General features: G+C 37.4%; 1 protein-coding gene across 4 annotated transcripts in view; it reads left to right on the plus strand.

Moving 5' to 3' along the window:
• LOC126355180 (tripartite motif-containing protein 2-like) overlaps window positions 1-22,281 on the plus strand; it is a 427,732-nt gene that overhangs the window by 390,256 nt on the left and 15,195 nt on the right. For all 4 annotated transcript variants that reach the window (XM_050005394.1, XM_050005393.1, XM_050005395.1 and 1 more), the window contains exons 6-7: window positions 13,121-13,351; window positions 16,353-17,054. In XM_050005394.1, the coding sequence (XP_049861351.1) occupies window positions 13,121-13,351; window positions 16,353-17,054 (933 nt within the window). The remainder of the gene's footprint in view (window positions 1-13,120; window positions 13,352-16,352; window positions 17,055-22,281) is intronic.

Below are 22,281 nucleotides of genomic sequence, written 5' to 3' on the forward strand. Positions count from 1 at the left end.
TCCAATTAAAAGCCAAACTACTTATGTACATTGGCTGATGTATCTTGTTCAACAAAAAACAATTTTGACAATATTATTTAGTTATGTGTTTTGTAGATTATTTGATCAATTGTGTTATTGAAATATGGAATGAGTCAGTTTACTGAATACGTATCTGTGATTAGTATTAACATGAACGGAAATGTTATTCATTAGTCTTACTTGTGCAACTACACTTAAAAACTAGAATGAGATTTTCATTCTGCAGCAGACTGTGCACTGATATGAAACTTCCTGGCAGATTAAAACTGTGTGCCGGACCGAGACTCGAACACGGGACCTTTGCCTTTCGTGGGCAAGTGCTCAATGGTAGAGCACTTGCCAGCAAAAGGCAAAGGTCTCGACTTCGAGTCTCGGTCCGGCACACAGGTTTAATCTGGCAGGAAGTTTCACTTAAAAACTAGTTTTATATTTTTTATTTTTTTTTCAGGCTACAGTTTTTAAATAAAAATTAATCCATGGAATAAAAGGATTTGTTCAGCAGAAATACTTTTTAGGCTAGATTTAAATCTCACTTTGCTAGCTATGTTATTGGGCAAATGGAAAAAAAAATTTGGTTACTGCATACTGAATTCCTTTCTGACCATTAACAGCTTTAATAATGGGTAACAAAGGCAGTGACGTAGTGTAGTGGCACCCGGGTCACAATACTTTATTGGGCCCCTTGCCCCCTCAGCACCTGGGATATGACGTACACTTTATTGTGTCCCCCCCAGAAACACATATAGTAATGAAATATATAGAATATAATAATAATATATTTTCCAGAAAGTCTTGTATGTGTTGGAGACCGTGTGGTGCCCTTCTGCAAGTGGCAGCTGGGGCATGATAGACTGCCTTGCACGCTCTAACCACCCCCACCCCCACCCCCACCTACTGTGGCACACAATAAAGATCGTTTTTCCTCTAGTAGGCTTGGAGATCGTTGATCTTCTCAAATTGCTATGAATTATTTTAGATGAATTTTATTAGTGAATTTATATATTATGATGATGTATCTGAAATGCCTAACTGCTTGAAGGAGTACCTACATGTCAGCCACAGGTGAATACCACATATTCTTACACTTTGCTTTTGCACAATCAGTACTTCCTTTCTTTCTGGGTGATGAATTAACCTAGAAAATTATCCCATAAAACACTACTGAGTGGAAATGTGCAAAATATGTCAGATTAATTTTTTTGTTTTGAAGTTTACCACATATATAAAGAGCAAAAGAAACTGAGTTTAATTGTTCAAGCAGCTCAAATACGCTTTGTCCAGTTTAAGTTTTCATCAATATATACATCCTAAAATTTGGAACATCTCCCCTGCTTACCGACTTAAGTTTCATATGCTACATTAATTTTTGGTATGTCTGTCTGTTGAACAGAACTTAATATATTGTGTTTTCTCCAAATTTAAGGGATGTACATTTTCAGAGAACACTTTATACTTCAAAAAATATCATTGGCAATCTCTTCTGTAGCTCTCTCTCTCTCTCTCTCTCTCTCTCTCTCTCTCTCTCTCTCTCTCTCTCTCTCTCTCTCTCTCTCTCTCTCTCTCTCTAACTGGATTCGTTACAAAATTAGTACTTTTTGCAAAAAGTACCAATGCTGCTTGATGAATCTTAATTGGAAAGTCATTTACATGAATGGAGGATAGAAGTGGACCCAAAATTGAACCCTGTGGGGCTCCCTTCATGGTTTCTCCCTAGTCACTAAAATTCTTTCTCCTACATTGCTGTTTGAATTATTCAGCGCAACTTTGTGCAATCAAACTGTTAAATACAGTTCACACCAGTTGTTTTCCTTCGAGTGTAATATTACCCATACAATCAAATGCCTTGAGAATGCCACAGAAAACACCGTCTGGCAATACTCAATTATTTAGGGCTTCTGATATTTTGTGATTGAATGTGTGAGTATCATTCTCTATAGACCAATCCTTCCAGAATCAAAACTGTGATGGGCTAAGTAAATTGTTTCAACTTAAATGTGAGGCTTATCTTGAGTACACTAGTTTTTCAAATATTTTGGGAAAAGGTGTCAGTAGGAAAATTGGACAGTAATTATTGAAGTCTCTCGTATCACCTTTCTTATTAAGAGGTTTAACAATTGCATATTTTAATGTGTGTGGAAAATCCACTTTCTGTGAAGCATTACATACACCACTAAGGGCATTACTTGTTAAGTTAAAACAACTCCTGAATTCTGTTTGAAACTACATCAACATGAAATGAGCTTTTGTTTTTGAGGACTTTTATTGCTCTATTAATCTAAGTGACAAATGCTGGTGTGTTAATAGTTGCTTGAAGTTTTGAGAAATGTCATTTTTAAAATAGCTTTTTGCTTCTTCAACTGAATCATTTAATACTATTTTTGCTGCTACATTAAGAAAAAAATTCTTAAAAGTGCTTGCTACTTGTGAATTGTCAGTTATAATGAGAACCGTTGAATGAGTATACATCAAAATAACATCATGAATATAATAGAGGGAAACATTCCACGTGGGAAAAATATATCTAAAAACAAAGATGATGTGACTTGCCAAACAAACACACACGTGTGTGTGTGTGTGTGTGTGTGTGTGTGTGTGTGTGTGTGTGTGTGTGTGTGTGTGTGTGTGTGTGTGTGTGTGTGTGCGTGCGCGGGAGTGTACACCTGTCATTTTTTTCCCCCTAAGGGAAGTCTTTCCACTCCCGGGATTGGAATGACTCCTTACCCTCTCCCTTAAAACCCACATCCTTTCATCTTTCCTTTTCCTTCCCTCTTTCCTGACGAAGCAGCCGCCGGTTGTGAAAGCTCAAATTCTGTGTGTGTGTTTGTGTGTTTTATTCATTGTGAATATCTACCGGCGCTTTCCCGCTTGGTAAGTCTTGGAATCTTTGTTTTTAATATATTTTTCCCATGTGGAAGTTTCTATATATATAAATAGAAAGAAACTTCCACATGGAAAAAATATATTAAAAACAAAGATACCAAGCGGGAAAGCACCGGCAGACAGGCACATGAACAAAACACACAAACACACACACAGAATTACGAGCTTTCGCAACTGGCAGTTGCTTCGTCAGGAAAGAGGGAAGGAGAGGGAAAAATGAAAGGATGTGGGTTTTAAGGGAGAGGGTAAGGAGTCATTCCAATCCCGGGAGCGGAAAGACTTCCCTTAGGGGAAAAAAAGGGGACAAAAAGGACAGGTGTACACTCGCGCGCTCGCGCGCACACACACACACACACACACACACACACACACACACACACACAGACACAAGCAGACATGCCCTAAGGGAAGTCTTTCCGCTCCCGGGATTGGAATGACTCCTTACCCTCTCCCTTAAAACCCACATCCTTTCGTCTTTCCCCCTCCTTCCCTCTTTCCTGAAGAAGCAACCGTTCGTTGCAAAAGCTTGAATTTTGTGTGTGTGTTTGTGTGTCGAGAAGAGGACTTAGTGTGTGACTGTTTGCCTTTATATGTGTCAATCACCCACCTACAGTTTGTTAATAGTACAGACAGTCTTAAATTAAAATCTCATCCATTAGGATTTTGCTATGTTACAGTGATCCAGCAGCACAATTTGATTGTATTAAGTCTTTGTAGTAATAGAATTATTATTATTGTAGTAGTAGTAGTAGTAGTAGTAGTAGTTACATTCTTTCTAGAAAGTAAAATTTGAAATCATTATAGTTAGTTCATAAAATCTTTTTACTATAGTAACATAACTTACGTAACATACACATACCTTTTTCGGTAATTACAAAATTTTTATGTTAACTGCTTCTTCTGTTGATTCTAGGTAGAAAGTCATACTAAATGAAAAGCATTATATTGGTTAACTACCATAGCCAAAGAAGTTGCAATGTTTGTAAACAACACTGGAAAAGACTTTACTCATCTAGACTGTAGCACGGACATATAGTACATGTCACCCTTGACTGGGTGGTGGTAAAGCAATTTAAAACGCAAAATGTTGTACAGTAAATGAATACAGTATAAAGGCAGTGAGCAGGAAAAACACGAACACCACACTCAAAAACTGAACCTATATAACAGTTTAAATAAAATAAAGCAAAATTAGTACTTGACAAGACTATTTCAAGCAGTGTTAAACATGGAAAGTGATGCAGAAACCAATTAAAAAGAATTAGCAGGTGTGACAACTGAGTATATGGAGTATATAGGCAATCACAACATAGTGAAAATAAGAGAATACATAGAGGAAAAGTAGGAATATTAAGGAACAATGTGGAATGTGATTGAAAATGGAGGATTATGTGAAGCTCAGAAGAGGGGAAGTATTAAGTTGTATTTGGTAATTTAGGATTAAATCAGGAATGTGGGCATGAAAAAAGCATATTTACAGATTTTGAATCAAAGCTATTAACTAATATGAACCCAGTGCCTGCTAGAACGTATGGGCTTCCTAAACTAAATAAGAAAGATGTACCCATCGACCCAGTTGTACCATCATTCAGTGCTTCACCTTACAAACTGGCTAGGAAACTGGACGTCTTAAATAAGAGCAAGTCCAAATTCAAATCAAAGCATGGTATTTCAAACTCAGTGGATCTTGTAAATAAGATAAAACACCTGTTTATCTCACACAGTGATAAATTAGAGTCTTCTGATGCCTCTAGTTTCTTTTTCAACATAACAGTAGGGGAATATGTTGATATCCTGACAGAGTTGACATACAGGTCTGATGTCAACCCTGAGGAATTGAATGACTTGAGATGGGCCACCCAACATGCTTAACACAAAATTATTTCCAGTTCCAAGGGACACTGTATAAACAGTTAGATGGGTAGACTATGGGGGTCCACTCTTAGTCCACTTTAGGCTTTAAAAAAAACCTGACACTACAAGAAGCTCAGTCCATTTTTGCATAATTTATCAGTCAACTTTAAAATATTCAGTTCACAATGGAGACTGCCAACAAAATTCATAATCCTTCCTGCATCTCACCATGACATCAATACGCAGACACACATTTTAAAATATATAGAAAAAGTACAACTACAGACACAATAACACCTTCTTCATCCAGTGACACACAAACATGAAGCTCTCCACTAAATAATAATAATAATAATAATAATAATAATAATAATAATAATAATAATAACAGTACTTTATACATCGGATGATTCATTGCATATGTACAAAGACAGCTTACAGTTTTTTATGCATAACACAATAATACATTCTTCTGAATATATCATTGATTAATAAAATAATTATATTAGAAATAAAATGGTTTGTTTAATATTTAATATTTTTTTCAAAGCACTTCTTATTCTGCATGTAAGTATGATATTCTTCTAATGTGTAAAAGGAATTTCTTTAGCTGAAATTTAAGCTTCATTGTGGGAAGGGTCGTAACTGTAGTGGGCAGTTCACTGGCTAATTTTAAATCTGCATTGTGGACCCTTTTCATAGTGCTGTTCTGTGGTTGCTGATGTAATTTTTTTTTAATTTCTGGTATTTTACTTATGCAAATCAGAACAAATGTTGGGCTGCAGTCTGTTAACAACTAATAAGGCTTTTAGGATGTACATGTTTACTATGGTTAGCACACCAGTATTCGGAAACTAGCCGTGACATGAATCTTATAGATCTTTTTTTAAGTATTAACTGCTTGTTTAAATTTGTTTTGGTGGTTCCTCCCCAAATTTCTATTCCACAATTCAGGTGAAACGAAAATAAAGCATGGTATGCAGTGTTTGGAACAGTGTCTTTGCAGAACTTGCAAATCATATTAACTGCAAATATGTTTGTAAACAACTTACATGCTAGAGTGTCAACATGTGTGTCCCATTTTAGATTGCTTTGAATTGTTAAACCAAGGAATTTTACACTCAGTTTTTATTTTACTAATTCATTATGTATGTATAGTTTAATTTTATCATTATAACTGCTGTTGTTGACCTCCATGGGACACGTTTTACTGGTGCTTTCATTTAAGTGGCTTTTGTTAAAATATTGAACAATTTCATTTGTCACATCAGTACAATGGGTCTCTAGTTTGTTAAATGATTCCTTTTTACACACAATGGACACGTCATTTGCATACAGAAATACTTTGGAACTTTGAAGGCAATATTTTATGTCATTTACATAAATCAAAAAACAGAAGAGGACCCAATACAGGCCTGGGGAACTCCATATTTTATGAAAAGTACAACATGTTGCTTGTTCTCAATGCCTCTTCAGTCAACTGAGCAGATGCTGTGCTAGTTGATTTACATTTTAAGAATCCATTTTGTTTTCCAAACATTAGGTTGTGCTTGTTGAGAAAGTTTATAATTCTTTGATATGTGATTTTCTCAATAGTCACTATGGATTTTCCTTTTGTGTTTTTATGTAGGAAGGTGGTTGTGTACATAATGAGAACTCTCTTGTCATTGCCACTCTGCCTCATCGGGGGCTTTGCAATCACAGCTTGTGAACAAATGCAGTACACCAGAGCTGAATTCTTATGACTATACAGTTGTATCAAAGTACTTAAGGAACTGGCATATTTCCTCAAAATATAAGTGTTGTTAGAGATAAAGTTAGAGAACTGCTTGCTGATATTAACTTGGACATTATGTGTACATCAGAGAACCACTGAAACAGTGACTCAGAAGCTTCCTGTGCCAAGATACAGATCAGCTGGCTGTTTTTCGGGGAGCTCTTTGAATAGTGGGGGAGTTGCCGTGTATGTGAAAATTGATATCCCATTTGAATATGTTGATGTACTAAAGCACTGCACTGAACAGGTCATTGAGTGCTGTGCAGGAGCAATTGAATTTTCATTTTTCTCTTCAAGCTAGAAGCCAGAGAGAGTTATTCATTCACTTTCTATAAAGTGCCAAAATTAGTTTATGTGGTGACTTAATTTTATAAGTGATTGTACAAGGATACTGGAAGATCTCTAAATTCATATCATCTGATGTAGACTGTATTATCTCTAACCAGAGTGTAAGGGAACAGTATCATAATAATAATAAAAGTTCCTACATCCTTCATTATTAGACAGTGGATTCAATTACTAAAGGGGTTAATGGCCTTTCAGACAATGATGCACAAATGTAATACTAAAAGGAATTTGTGTGTGTTCATGTACACATTATAATACTTCCTTAACACACATTCATGCTCTTTCAAAGTTGCTTTCCATTAGAGCGTTTTAAACAGGGCACTAGTACTAATAGTCAACCTGCATGGCTGTTTAATGGAACAAGGATAGAATATGGAAAGAAGTGGTAATTACATCAAAACATTAGAAACAGCAACAATTGAACTACAGTAGGCCATTATAAATGCTGCTGTGAAGTGCTTAAAATGTTATTAGGATGGTAAAAACCATGTGATATGCAAACAGAATAGCTAGTTCTCAGGATAAAAATAAAGCAATATGGTCAGTCATGAAGGAAGTGGCAGGCCCACAGAACATGGTCGAAGGTATATTAAGTCAATACATCATAATAAACATGTTTTTACTGATAAGTCAGATATATATCCAGTATTAACAGTCACAGTCTGAATACAGCAAGAGAATTAAGTAAAGCTTATTTTCTGTAGAAAATCATATAACTCCTGGAAAATGGCTTACCAACACTGCTATCTGGAATACACTTTCATGATACTGACAGGAGGGAGGCTGTGTCAGTAATTAATCACTAAATACTAAGGACTGTCATGGATATGATGGGGTATCTAGCAGGATACTGAAGCACTGTGCTGTGTATGTTAGCCACATTTGTAATTTTTCCTTTAGGAATGGTCAGTTTCCAAAAGGATTAAAGTACTCAATAGTAAACAGCTTAATAAAAAAATGAAGAAAATAAAGAATGGCCAAAGATGTTGTGAAACCACTTGTGTGTAAGTAAGAAATAAAACAGATTAGAGAAACATTTGATATGTCTTTGAATTATGCTTGAAATCATTTACATTTTAATTGGTAAATGTGAATAAGCAAGTTTAGTTTTAGAAGGGATTAACAACTGAAAATGCTATGTTCTCTTTTTTCTGTGAGGTACTGGACTGATTAAACCAGAAGTTATGAACATTAAGTGCCTTCTTTGATTTAACTAAGGTGTTTTAGTCTGTTGATGGCAAAATACTGGGTGTTTCAAAACGAATATCAGGGTCTTAAGTTGGGTTGATCAGCTGGTAGCAGAGCCACATACATATGATCCTTTATGAATCTCCAAAGGCAAACATCGCAGGGTGTTAGATTGGGTGAATGTGGAGCCCAAGCAAAACATGCCCTATCTAGCCACTTGTGGCCAACCTAGCAGTCGGGTGCAATATCGTTTAACCAATTACATACCGATATATTAAAAACAAAGATTCCAAGACTTACCAAGCGGGAAAGCGCCGGCAGACAGGCACAATGAACAAAACACACAAACACACACACAGAATTACTAGCTTTCGCAACCGATGGTTGCTTCTTCAGGAAGGAGAGGGAAAGACACACACACACACACACACACACACACACACACACACACACACACACACACACACACACACACACACACACACAAGCAGACATATTTTCCCCAAGGGAAGTCTTTCCGCTCCCGGGATTGGAATGACTCCTTCACTCCTTACCCTCTCCCTTAAAACCCACTTCCTTTCGTCTTTCCCTCTCCTTCCTGAAGAAGCAACCATCTGTTGCGAAAGCTAGTAATTCTGTGTGTGTTTGTGTGTTTTGTTCATTGTGCCTGTCTGCCGGCGCTTTCCCGCTTGGTAAGTCTTGGAATCTTTGTTTTTAATATATTTTTCCCATGTGGAAGTTTCTTTCTATTTTATTTGCATCATCATTAATTTGAACCCAACAATTACATACTGAATTATACCAGTGAGGTGGCACACCATCTTGCTGCCAAATAAATTTCTGTGGTTCAGCTTTTTCCAGTCGAGGAAGAGGCCACATTTCTAGCACATCAAGATAAGAAACACTAGTTATAGTTGCTTCACCAAAAAGTAAATGCCTATATATTCTCCACCAGCAATGGCACAAAAACATTCAGTTTAGGGGAATCTCATTGCAGTTGTGCTATCTCATGGGGATTTACTAACCCCCAGATGTGCACATTATGTATGTTCACATTTCCATGTAGGTGAAACATTGCTTCACCATTGAAGATAGCACAATCCAGAAAATCATCCTCATGCAGCTACATTCTGTTTGCAAAGTTGATGTGTAACTCATTGTCTGAAGGCTGTAGAGCTTGTAACAACTGCAAATGATAAGGACATAGTTGTAAATGTCTGCTTAAAAGTCTTCACACATACATCACTGGAATTGCTAATTCAGAATTAGCCTTCTGAAGTGATTTCTGGGAGCTATGCAGGAAAGACTCTCTCCCCTTCAAAAAGTTCTTCACTGTTGTTCACAGGTGTACAGATGAAACTGTTTGAGTTGTTCTTTTGTTTCATGTATTTTTTATAACTGTAAGTTGAATGTAATAAATGCTACAAAGCCTTAAAACCCTAATACTCATTTTGAAACAACTGGTATTACTGCAGAAGTTAAACTGTTATAGAAAATGAGGGAGTAGCTGACAACTGGTTCCTTACATACTGAAAGAACAGAAGGAAAAGGTAATTCTCGAGAATGGCTGCGAGTTGGTGTCTGGATGGGGCACGGTGAAGTAGAGTGTCCCTCAGAGGTCAGTGATGGAACCACTATTGTGTCTTATGTAATAGACGATATGTCTTCTAATATGACAGGTTATTCTAAAATACTTCTGTTCACTGATGATACTAGCTTGATACTGAAGGATGTTGAGTGCAACATAGGCAATGTGTCAAATAGTGCAACTGAAGATAAAAGTCCATGGCTGGAATAAAATAAATTGATAATAAATCACAGTAAAACTCAGTTTTCTCAGTTAAAACTGAGATTTTGACAGCACAGGATGGGTATATGTTTAATGAGTCTGAACAATTAAAATTCCTAAGTGTTCAGATAGATGGTAAGTTGTCATTGATAGACCATGTCCATGATCTTGTGAAAAAACTCAGTACACTTCTTTTATATATTGGTTGTTTAGAAATGTAGAGGTTAAAGGCATTAGCTGTCACTGGGAACTGGTTTATAACAACAGAGCATGTTGAAAATTATAGCCAGACCAGGATTCAAAACAGTCCTGCTTACTAAGCTGATGTGCTGACCACTATGCCATCCAGACACAGAGGTCACTACAACTGCGCAGACTACCCTAGCACACCTTCCATCAGACCAAAATTCTCAACTTGTGCCACACACTACTGATGTAGTGGCCCTATCATTATCTTCATTTCTTGCAGCATCTCACTAATTCTCTTAAGAGTTCGAGCTTGGTGTGCATCTGCACTGAAGGGATCATTGGCCGTCATCATAAATGGTGTGTGTTCTTTTGAGATGTATGAAAGAACAGACACCACATATATAATGTCATTTATTGTTAACAACATGAGATTATTTCCAAGAACTAACAGCTTTCATTCAGTTAATGCTAGGAAGAAATACAACCTGCATTTGGATTGAATTTCTGTACTCTTGTGCAGAAAGGTGTACTGTATTCTGCTGCATCCATTTTCAATAAGCTACCACTAGAACTAAAATATCCTAGCAGTAATCATCACATTTTTTTAGGCTAAGTTGAAGAACTTCTTCATGGCTATTCCGTCAGTGTGTCCCTGGAAAAAAGTTAAGAATGTTTCTCTGGTACTGCGTTGATTATGCTAATATGAACTCGACAGCTTGCCATTTGTATAAGATTCATGTTAAATTTGCTTTATTTCTTACTAGCAAACACAGCTATGCTTTGTAATTGATAAATATGTATGGGAATTGTACATCCTAATCATCTCCTCCTCCTCCTCCTCTTCCTCCTCCTCCTCCTCCTCCTCCTCCTCCTCTTCTTCTTTCTCTTTTTGTCCCCCCCCCCCCCCCCAAAACCGTTTTTCGTCCTCCTCCTCCTCCTCCTCCTCCTCCTCCTCCCTCTCTGACCTTGAGCATTGTTTATTGTTATTAGCAACAGATCCTTGACTGGGAATTGCAGTCGTTTAAAATGCATATGTAAATTGTATATGGGGTATGATAGACCTCTCTTGCTGCTGCATCTGTGAGGATAGTAGCTTCACTGACATTATTCCATACTTTTAACTTGTGAAATGGCAGGATTACAAAATTTTTGGATGATTCAGATTCAGTAGTAAAAGTGTAATCATATGCAAATAAGCCATAAGTATAACTTCCTGTTTTCTATTAAAACCAACTCTGAGGAATAAAGTAAAACAGCATATGACTGAGTACACTGCTTTTGTTTAACATTATGTATAAGGAGAAAAAATGTGTATCGGAGAAACAATTTGAGTAATGTTAAAATGCTCAGCTGTTGTAGTTAACTCTGACTGCCGGAAGCTTTTCATAGCAGGGCATACCACAACATTGTTTTTAAAAGCATACAGCCTATGTACTTTGGTCGTGATCTTTTCGAGATTTTTGCTAACCACCTCCCCCCCTTCTCTCTCTCTCTCTCTCTCTCTCTCTCTCTCTCTCTCTCTCTCTCTCTCTCTCTCTCTCTGTGTGTGTGTGTGTGTGTGTGTGTGTGTGTGTGTGTGTGTGTGTGTTTTAGTCAGATTATCCTGTGAAAGTTTGAAGTCCATTTAGCAAGAACATCTTGAGATTTTTGGTAATAATGTCAAACATAGAATGAAATTTTCACGCTACAGTGGAGTTTGCGCTGATATGAAACTTCCTGGCAGATTAAAACTGTGTGCCGGACCAAGACTCGAACTCGGGACTTTTGCCTTTCGCGGGCAAGTGCTCTACCAACTGAGCAACCCAAGCACGACTCGCGCCCCATCCTCGCAGCTTTACTTCTGCCAGTACCTCGTCTCCTACCTTCCAAATTTTACAGAAGCTCACCTGTTTTTGAACCTTGCAGAACTAGCACTCCTGAAAGAAAGGATATTGCGGAGACATGGCCAATAGAGCACGTGCCCGCGAAAGGCAAAGGTCCCGAGTTCGAGTCTCAGTCTGGCACACAGTTTTAATCTGCCAGGAAGTTTCAATGTCAAATATTTTTATAATTATAGTAGTATAGATATAGATTAGCTTTTCTGATGTAATTACGTGAACTCACTTGGTCCATAACCATGGAGACTGGCTCCTCAGTTTGTTCCTAATGAAGTGGATGTGTAAATAAATAGATTGGCTCCTTTATTTGGTCCTACTAAACTCTAGACATGTAAATAAAAAATTGCCCCCACTGATAACCAAAGTCTTTTTCAGTGCATTGTGATCTTCAGCTATATGCATTCATCATATGTCGCCATTCCTTGGGTTGCTGCCATGGTATTTCCTTCTCTCTCTCTCATAATCCAGCAAAGAACCTGCCTCTGCTAATAATTTGCAAATAAGCAGCTCTCCATCATTCACTGAGCAATACTCAATTTTGAATAGTTTCCGCAGTTCATGTCCATACCTCATGGCCATAAGCCAAAACTGGTAATCCAAACTGGTTATACACTTTCCTTTTCACACACATGGGTAGCTTAGTTTTGAAACCACCATTGTTTGTTTCTTGTACTGCACATACAGGGAATGTGTGCAAATGTCATAAATACGACAACTCAAACTGATTCTGTGATTTAGTTATGGATTTTTACAATTTTCTTTTCATTGTGCGTTGGTTTAGTTCATTTTGAAACCTGTTTTCCAACTTGGTCCATTAAGGTCGTCTGCAATAGAAGAAAACAGTAAAATATTATTAGATAAATTAAGATGATTTAGATGTGTTACATTAACATGCATTCATTCAGTTTTCTCACTTTAAGGATGGAAATAGTCCTGTAGGGATGTAGATAACAGTTTTTGTTATATGGAACCTAAAACTGGTGCAGTGAAAGGGAGAGAATTGAAAAGGGTCCTGTGACTGAAGGACTTCAGATATGCAGAGAGGGATATGCAGATCTGAAGGATCTTTGTACTATTGTGGCTACCTTTAATGTCAACAGTAACTTAATTCTAGAACTTCTGTTACTCTTTATGCCCCTCATAAGTTTTTTACATGCTGTGGTGCAAGCAGTAGTTTCCAAAATACTATTATTGCAGGTGGAACGAGAATGTGAAGGTCTTCAGTATCAAGTGGAAGTACGCAACATAACACAACGAATTGGTAGCTTGACAGAGAAACTTGACGCAGCTGGCCCTCTAGGAGAACCCCGGGAGAATGCTTTCCTAGCTTGTGACTTCTCACACAATGACAGCTTGAAGACTATGGAATCTGCTCTGGTCACTCTTGGTCGTGTTCGAACATCGACAACATTCCCAAGCCTGTGTACAGTAAGTATATTTCCTATGACAAAATAATGTGTATCCTTTCCCAGAAACTCTGTTACTGTTACTGTGAATTTATGTGCATTGTCACTGTAGATGATGGAAGTGTGTGCAAACTTCCATTCTTTTCCCCTGTGGTACCATTTCGATAAACAATTTCTCATTCTCATGCTTTTTACATTGTATCCTAAGTAATTTAACGAGACAAATAAGAATGGACCCATAAACGATCATATATTGTCACGCTTTTGGTTAGAAATTCCACCTTTTCTTACTCTCTCATACTCCCAGATACATGATGAACTTCCATCGGTTTCCTTCATCTGGCTCTTGTATTCTACTGGAACTTGGTTTGAGATTCACAACACTTTGACAATTAGCATTTCTTATTGCATTAACCAATGATGCAATGGTGGTGAAATCTGCAGCAATTTGTGGAAGGGTTGCACTTCTGTCATGTTGAACGATTCTCTTCAGTCATTGTTCATTCCGTTCTTGCAGGATCTTTTTTGGGAAAATCCCCATTTCATCACTACCTCAGATATGCTGTATGCCATTGCTTGTGCACCGACTATAACACTACATTCAAACTCACTTAAGCCCTGATAACCTGCCATTGCAGCAGCAGTAACCAATCTAACAACTGCACCGGACACTTGTCTTATAAAGACGTTGCCAACTGCAGAGCTGTATTCTGCCTGTTAATATATCTCTATATTTGAATTTGCATTTCTATACCAGTTACTTTGATACTTCAGTGTATATATGGCTATTATAAGAGAAGGGAACAATCCCCCTCTATCTAAATTAATCATCTCGCATCAGAAGGACGATCTTTTTAAAGGAAGCAAATTTTCATTATGTACAGTGCTGAAAGACATAGGCTTCAGCTATGCAGTGTTTAACGATTTCAAAATATTAATGAAAAGGACACATGCAGATTTCTGTACAGGATCATAGATGTGAGATCTGAAAATATTGTGTGGATAAGTGAAATGTGGCTTAATGTCAGCCATTCGTTACGTGGAGGCTGGAGTGATGGAATGCATGAGAGGACCATTGCAGTGCCTGTTGGAAAAGGAGGGTAAATAGTTGTTTTACATACAGGTACATCAGATGGTTGTGTGCCAAAATCCTTGTTAATGTTTGGTGATTACCATGAAGAGATCAACAATATGATTTTTCACGAGTGGTTCAAGTCACCACTTATGGTGAATCTGACAAGTCCATAAGTGATCATTATGAACATTGCCCCATATCATTCTGTTGTTCATGATAAGGCACCAACTTTGGGAAAAAAATTATATTATTCAGGGGCAGAAACAGTAAAAAGTGGATGTCAGAGAATATTTGAAGAAGGCATAATTGCTCAAAATTGTGACACAAAAGAAAACACAGTTTCCAACATGCATAGTTGACAAGATCACTAAAATTGCATGGGCATGAAATAATTTGGATTCTTCCATATTAGTGTCGCTTCATTGCCATTGAAGGCCTATGAGCACAAATAAAAAATTACATTATTGCTGCAAACAACAAAAAATTCACTGTCTCTCAAGCTGAAAATCTTGTAGCAGCTGTCAGTCAAGATGCAAGTGTCACATGAATGAAAACTGTGATCAGCATTGCAAGTATCATTGGAGAGGTAGCAAAAAATAAAGGTTTTATGGAAGAAAATTTAATTATATATCTCGGGGTGAGCAGTGATAGGTTGAGCAATGCTGAAGAATAATATTTTAAATTAAATTCTGACAGTGACGTGAGTGATGTGTTCCCATTAGCATAGGTAAAACACACAGAGGAATGTAAGAAGGGAGCGTGCTACTGACCTCTCATAGTGAGTACCTTCTTCAGATCATCACTGTTAACTTGTTGATAAAATATTGTAAATTGTTGTAGAGCTGCATAATAAAGCTAATATTTAATGACAGAAACAAAAACCTGCAAATGGTTATTGATCTGCAAAAATAGTTCCTTTTAACAAATAACGTTATGATACATTAACATATTAGATAGTAAATAGCTCTTTTTTTAGTTTTTTGAGATTACAAGCAACAACTGTAAATAAATTCACGCATACATATATAACCTGCATGTTGTCAAAGTTTTTGTTTCTACTGCCAAAGAACACATGTAGTAGCAACCAGGTGTGGAATGCCGTAAGCCACATTCAGCAACATTGCCATTTGTCCACCTCAATTGTCAGTGCCAATCACACTTTTTGTGAACTATAGGGAGTCAACCTTGAAGTCCATGTGATATTAAGGTCCACTGCTAGTTGCATTTTCTGTAATCTAGACTCTTACCACATTTTATGTATAAATGCAGGTATCCTGTGCTCATCGTTATTGAAAGTACCGTTTTATTACAATGTACTCTTCCTGTGGATCAGTATCAACCAGTTGCTCCATGAAGAATGACCTATGCTTATGTCATGATGCTGTCTGGCAAATACTGCCTGTAATATTTAATAATTCCAAGTACACTTTAAGATCTGACTGAATGTTAAAATACTTCATTTCACACAAATGACAACTTTATGATACAAGGCTGTCAGGTGCATTTGTTAGCAGTTAGAATTCTGCTGCCACAATTACCTCACCTGTTTCATCATATTGCATAAAGTATACAGTTTGATGTATTCTCTACACACACTTCGTAGAATTGGAAGTAGTTGGACAAACTTGAATCATTTCCTGCAATAGTCCAGTTCTTGTGTAGTTAAGACATAATGTAGCAAATCAAAAATAAGAATAATCATTTACTGGAACTCTCAAATAACGGAAAGGTAGCCAGCATATTGAATACTGGTAATGATACTCCCTCAATGTGAACACTGATAAGAGTGTCACAAAAATTAAGTTAATTTCTCATACTTAGATATGGGAATTTCGTTATAACTAAGAGTGCTTAATATTTGTTGGATGCAGTGTAGGAAATTACCTGAAATATCAGTCCTATGAAGTAAAAGTAAAGATAATATGTTAATATTTTTGAATTGGTACAGGTGAATCTCGAAGGCCCAGCTGTGACCCAGTTGAGTTCATCGGCTGTTCTCCGAACAGTTGACTACCGTGGGGACCCTCGCACATCTGGTGGTGACCCAGTGAAAGCAGAAGTGGCCCGAGTAGACAGCAGTGCAGATATGCCTCCAGCTGAGCTAGAGGATCGTGATGATGGTACCTACCGTATACACTTCAGACCTCCTGCACCTGGACGCTACATGTTACGTGTGTCTGTATTTGAACGCCCTGTCAAAGACTGTCCATTATTCTTCGATGTGACAGAGCACAACAACCCCATATCTGTCTATGGAGTCAGAGGTTCTGGCAAAGATGAATTCTTGCAGCCAGTTGCCATCGCTGTGGATGACTCTGGAAATGTGTATGTTGTGGATACTGGTAATTCTCGAATCAAAGTGCTGACACAAGACCTGGAATTTGTAAGACACATTGAAAATGAGGGACTTGTGGGACGCAGTTGTACAGGAATTGCGGTATCTGACAGTGGACTTGTGGTGGTTAACTGGAGGACTAAGACAGTGACAGAAATGTCAACTGATGGCCAAACTCTTTCAAAGTTTTCTCATAATGCGTTCCAAGAACCTATTGATGTAGCTGTGGACAGAACATATGGTCACATTTTAGTGGCTGACAATGGAATCAGTTGTGTTTTTGTGTTTGACTCTGAAGGAAAGCTTCTTTTCCAGGTAAATATAATTTTCTGTTTGCTTTTTATACTTACAAAGTAAGTTTTCCACATTACGGACTCAGCTGTAAGCAGTAGAACTCCTGTTTGCCTGTTTGCAGTCCCAAGGTGTGTGTGTGTGTGTGTGTGTGTGTGTGTGTGTGTGTGTGAGAGAGAGAGAGAGAGAGAGAGAGAGAGAGAGAGAGAGAGAGAGAGAGAGTGTAACATCAAGTTTTGTCATCCTTACTGATTTTTCCAGAAAACGTCTAAAAGTCGCAGCAGCCATCCTTGTGTTTTCTCTTCAGGAATCAATGGGTTTGCGAAAAACTGTGCACACACTTTTCTCTTTTTCAATACATTCTAGAGAGAGTATTGGAAACTTAATTTAAAAATATTGTTCCGTTGGGATTTGCACCATTAACATCGACACACTGTGGGCGCATGCCCACTGCTTAACAGTGCCTGGTCAAATGCACATCTGTTGTTTTCATTGTCAGTTCAAGCTGCCACTGTAGTTACGCCACAAATGTCACTTATCTATCAGAAAGGAAATAAGTCTTTGAACTTTTTCGAGGGACAGTGTTTTCCCTCATCGGATTTGTGGTAATAATAAAAACCATTCCAAATTATCTGGAGCATCCACTCAATAACCACTATGCAGAAAAACTATTTGCACTTGCATATCACTTCCATTAACTGCTGTGTAGAAAGATGTGCACTATTCTGCTGTTTCTATTTTCTAGAAAATTCCTTAAGAACTGAAAACTTTGGCTAGAAATCTCTGTATTTTCAAATATTAATTGAAGGGCTTTCTTATGGCACTGTAAAATAGTTCCTTGCCCTGCGTGCGCCACTCATTTATGAGCCTTATTACTACTACACTCTTTTTTTTTTAATCAGAATCTTCCAATTATATAGTGACTTTTTATTCGACTAAGTAAATTTGGCTTGTGTGGTTCCACAGAACAGGAGAAAAATAAATAAATTAATGAAAAAGACAGTGTAATTTAACTACACATATACATACTGTCATAGAGACAGTAGGAAATGTGTAATAATTGAAATGTTTTAGAGTTTAAAGTATACCAAAGAATGGTATGAGAAAAATTATCTGAAGAAGGAAACATTTCATTTTTGCTCCCTCTAAAATCTGTCAGCTGAATGACTTCATGAAAGTCACTTAACTTTTGTGTGTGATTACCCGAGATAAAGGGAAAGACCTCAGTGAAAACATGCACTGCTGTTTCACAGGGCAAGCGTGACATATTCATTCCTGAGCAATTTACACATGTGTCATGTTGTTATACTTATAGCTTTCTACCGCTTACATTATCTGAGCTGTGATTGTTGGACTTCTTATGTTATAGGATGTTTGTGTTCAATTGTCTGAAAGCACAATCAATTCCTCTTACATGTTGAATGTGGATTGCATGGTAGCTACTCACTGCTAGTTTTACCCCACCAATTTCCAACCCTTATTTGGTAGAAATAAGAAAAAGAAACTTTATGCAGAAAGTGCAGTTAAATTGCATATTTTTAAAAGGGCATCAGTGCATAATTGGTTTATTGATTTTGCTGTTGTTTCAGATACCACATTTATAACTGCACAGACTAACATTAAAGGGGTGTCAACCCTTAAGTTAGTATGTTTTCTATAGATTTATGATTATTTGTAATACATGAAGTGCTTCCAAGAGTATACTACAATAATACATCAAACTTCATCTTTTCTCACAATCAAACCTCCAGGTGTCAGACATTCATATCTGCAGTAAACATTGCATGTTGATAATCAACCCAATGTCTGATTTAGTTCTCACTTATGTGCTGCCATCCTGCATTAATTAAAAGTAACGACAGAACTATAGAGCACAGCAAAAGCATATTTATGAATAGTTTTTGCATGTAGGGAGAATATTTTCCTTAACTTGTAAAGACTTTTAAGAGCTTGTGGAAATTTTCTTTTGGCAGTGCTTCTGCTTTGTTAATTTGAAAGTATTAAATCTATAGACAACATTTTATTATGACTACTAATACTTCAGTAAGTGTGATGCAACTGTTTCTTTATTCTACTGTCCCAATGTTTACATGTATTCTGTGAAACTACAAATGCATTAGCTGCTTCATCTCGAGTAGTGTCTGTTCTGTCACATGTGTCAGACAGATCACTACACCTATATATACAAATGTACTCTATAGGTTTTCTATTTCCAACTAACAAAGCAAAAGCACTGTGAAACGAACATTTCTACAAACTCCGAAAAGTCTTTTTACATGTTGGGAAAATATTCTCCCATATAACAGTTTCACAATTGTACGCAGCAGGATTCGAACATGAGACCCTTGGTATGCCGATTTAACACTCTACCAGCTCACCCACGGGTACCAAGAACACACATTATTCATTGACATGCTCTGATAATTCTGGCGTTACTTTTAATTAATGTTTACGCTCATTCTGCTGGACAGTAGCACACAGTACGAACTAAATCAGAGTTTTGGTCAATACTCTACCGACCTACAATGTTTGGTACTGATCTGAGCATCTGACATCTGGAGGTTTGGATGTCAGTCAATCGTACAGCTCAGAATAATAATCACAGTCCCAGCAAACTTCTGTTGCACCTGGTTGATTCTGGAAAATTCGACCTCAATTACCAGTGAGAGAATAAAGTTGTTTACCCTGTGACAGGGATTTCAGCTTCATAAAAAGGGACCAAAGGAAACAAGACAATTTGTGTGCTCTGTGTTATATTTCGGAGCCAGTTCATAGAAGTTTGTAAACAGGTAAATTTATTGTTAGAGACACTACTATAACTAAAATGCTAGACTTGTAGTCTTGGTGGCAGCCATACTACAGAAAGACAAGAATTTATGAAGAAACTCTTAAGTATTGTAAGACAAGGGAAAGCAACACTCTCAATCAGCACTTTCCCCACTCTGTTTGTAATAACACAAGAAATGGTGGTATTACAGCTTTTAGAATGATCACTGTACTGATTAGTCACATTTTATATCTAGGGCCTTAAGTCTAATACAATCAAGGACTTGGAAAAACTGTAATATTATCTACCTGACTATCACCTATCATTCTCTGAAGATATTTTGTAGTGGCCTGTAAAGAAAAACATCCAAGACAATCAGTGAGTGGACTCTCAAACACTGATGATTGTTGTAGAATAATGCATCAGTACTGTAAAACTGTACATATTGTATTGTATGCAGTCAAGATAATGCTAATGTGACAGGCATCAGTTTCCAGCTTTTAATGATTAATTACATTACCAAAATATAACATTCGCAATTCAGTCTCCTGTCTGACAGTCACATTTGCGCTGTATAACATAACAACGCCAATAAAGATGGCTATATGAAGTTGTTATACAATTTAAACAGTGCCTGTTCAGTTTCATAGGAGTAACAATAATTGAACACTGTAATAGACACTGTACTATTCTTAAACTACACTTTTTTATTTTGTATTTTTGTGAGAGCTGGTACTTATATTATATCAATACACATAGTGTTCCACATAACTCTGCAGCCTCATATATTTCCTAACTGAAACAAAATGTGAAAAATGCAACTGGCCAGCAATGCACCTATGTCCCGAGCTCACACAATGGACAGGAATGCAAAATCCATTAAAGTAAATAAATATGACTTTCAACACAAAGTCCTAATTACTAAAATGGCGCAGGTGGTTTTTTTTCTGAAATAAAAACTGAGGTACAGTTTAGTGATAAGACTTGGAAACTTCAAGGTTGTGCGTTACATCTTGATGGCAAATACACCCAGGTTAGATTCCTGCCCCCTGGTAAAAATTTTCACTGACTGCTTCAGCATTACATAAAATCATGATAAGTTGTGAAAGCATATCTGCATGAGACCAATAAAGTCTCCAAAATTGTGTCCTTTCATTTCCACAAGTACCTGCACTTAGGTTTCAGGCTGGATGCCCTATTTACATCTAGAGCATGGACAACCTTGGTAATTCTTTTCATGTGAAAGGGGAAATTTAAAGCAGACTGGGTCAGTAGAGAGAATTTGGCTCAAGGAGGGAGGAATGCCAGGGTAATCCATGAAGCTGTGTGAGCCACTGTATAAGGTGGCTTAGTGGCTAACGCACCTGTGTAGTAAGCAGGAGAACGAGATTAAATTTGCAACCTTAGTACAAATTTTCACTTGCCACTTCAGTCTACGTAAACAAAAACTTCAACAGGTGTTTGAAGTGCGCATCGTTTGCCACAGTACACTTTAAGAAACAGTGAACAAGTTAGTATTGCACAGATTGTTGTGTTTCTGGAGACAGCACTGCGCACACAGTGGTAATACGTAGTTGAATATTCTCTGGTGTCGTCGGGGAACCATGAACATACATTTTCACTGCACCCCAAAACAGAAATTTAATGGTTTCAGGTTGGGGGATTGGGCTGGCCAGCTCACAGGACATCTCCACCCATTTGGGAACATAACATCTGCAACATCCACAACTTCTCTGGAAACACACGCATAGTGTGTGGGGCATCCATAATGCTGAAACCATATTGATAGACTTGTTCCCAGTCCCAGATCATGTGTGAGAAGCAGTAGATTGTATTGAAGTAATGATGCACCTTTCTGTCCATTTCATGTTCCCTGATAAAAATAGGGACCTAAAATATGGTTACTAATGACTCCGCACCAAACATTGACTCCCCACTGTTACTGATGAGCAACCACATTAAACCAGTGGTGATTTTGCACAGATCAGTAGTGAACATTCTGCAAAATAACATGACCATGATTTGTGAATGAAGTTTCATCCATAAACAATGTATCACTTAGGAATTTGAGACCACCTTGCAATCGCTGAAGTGCAAAATGACAGAATGCTGTGCGGGATTCAAAGTTCTTGGTGGACTTAGATATGAAATGTATGCCTGTACAACATTCTCCAGAAACTACTATGGCTTATTGCAGAACCATGACGTGCAATATGTTGTACACCTCTCACCTCAGGATTGTGCACTACAATAGCCAGAACAGCAATTTTGTTCCCATTGTTGGTTGGTGTGTTTGTATGTTGATGCTTTCTGGCAGCCCAGCTGCCTGTTTCCACGAGACTTATGGAGACATTGTAGTGGTACAAGGTAGGACTCCATGAATCTGGATAGTATTCAGTTAAAGTGCTACAGTTGTGGTTGCATTTCTGTGACAGATGCTGTACATTAATATAATATCTAGTTTTTCTTCATTACTGAAGACTG

Source organism: Schistocerca gregaria, chromosome 3, assembly GCF_023897955.1.
Source record: "Schistocerca gregaria isolate iqSchGreg1 chromosome 3, iqSchGreg1.2, whole genome shotgun sequence".
Taxonomy (NCBI): Eukaryota; Metazoa; Arthropoda; class Insecta; order Orthoptera; family Acrididae; genus Schistocerca; species Schistocerca gregaria.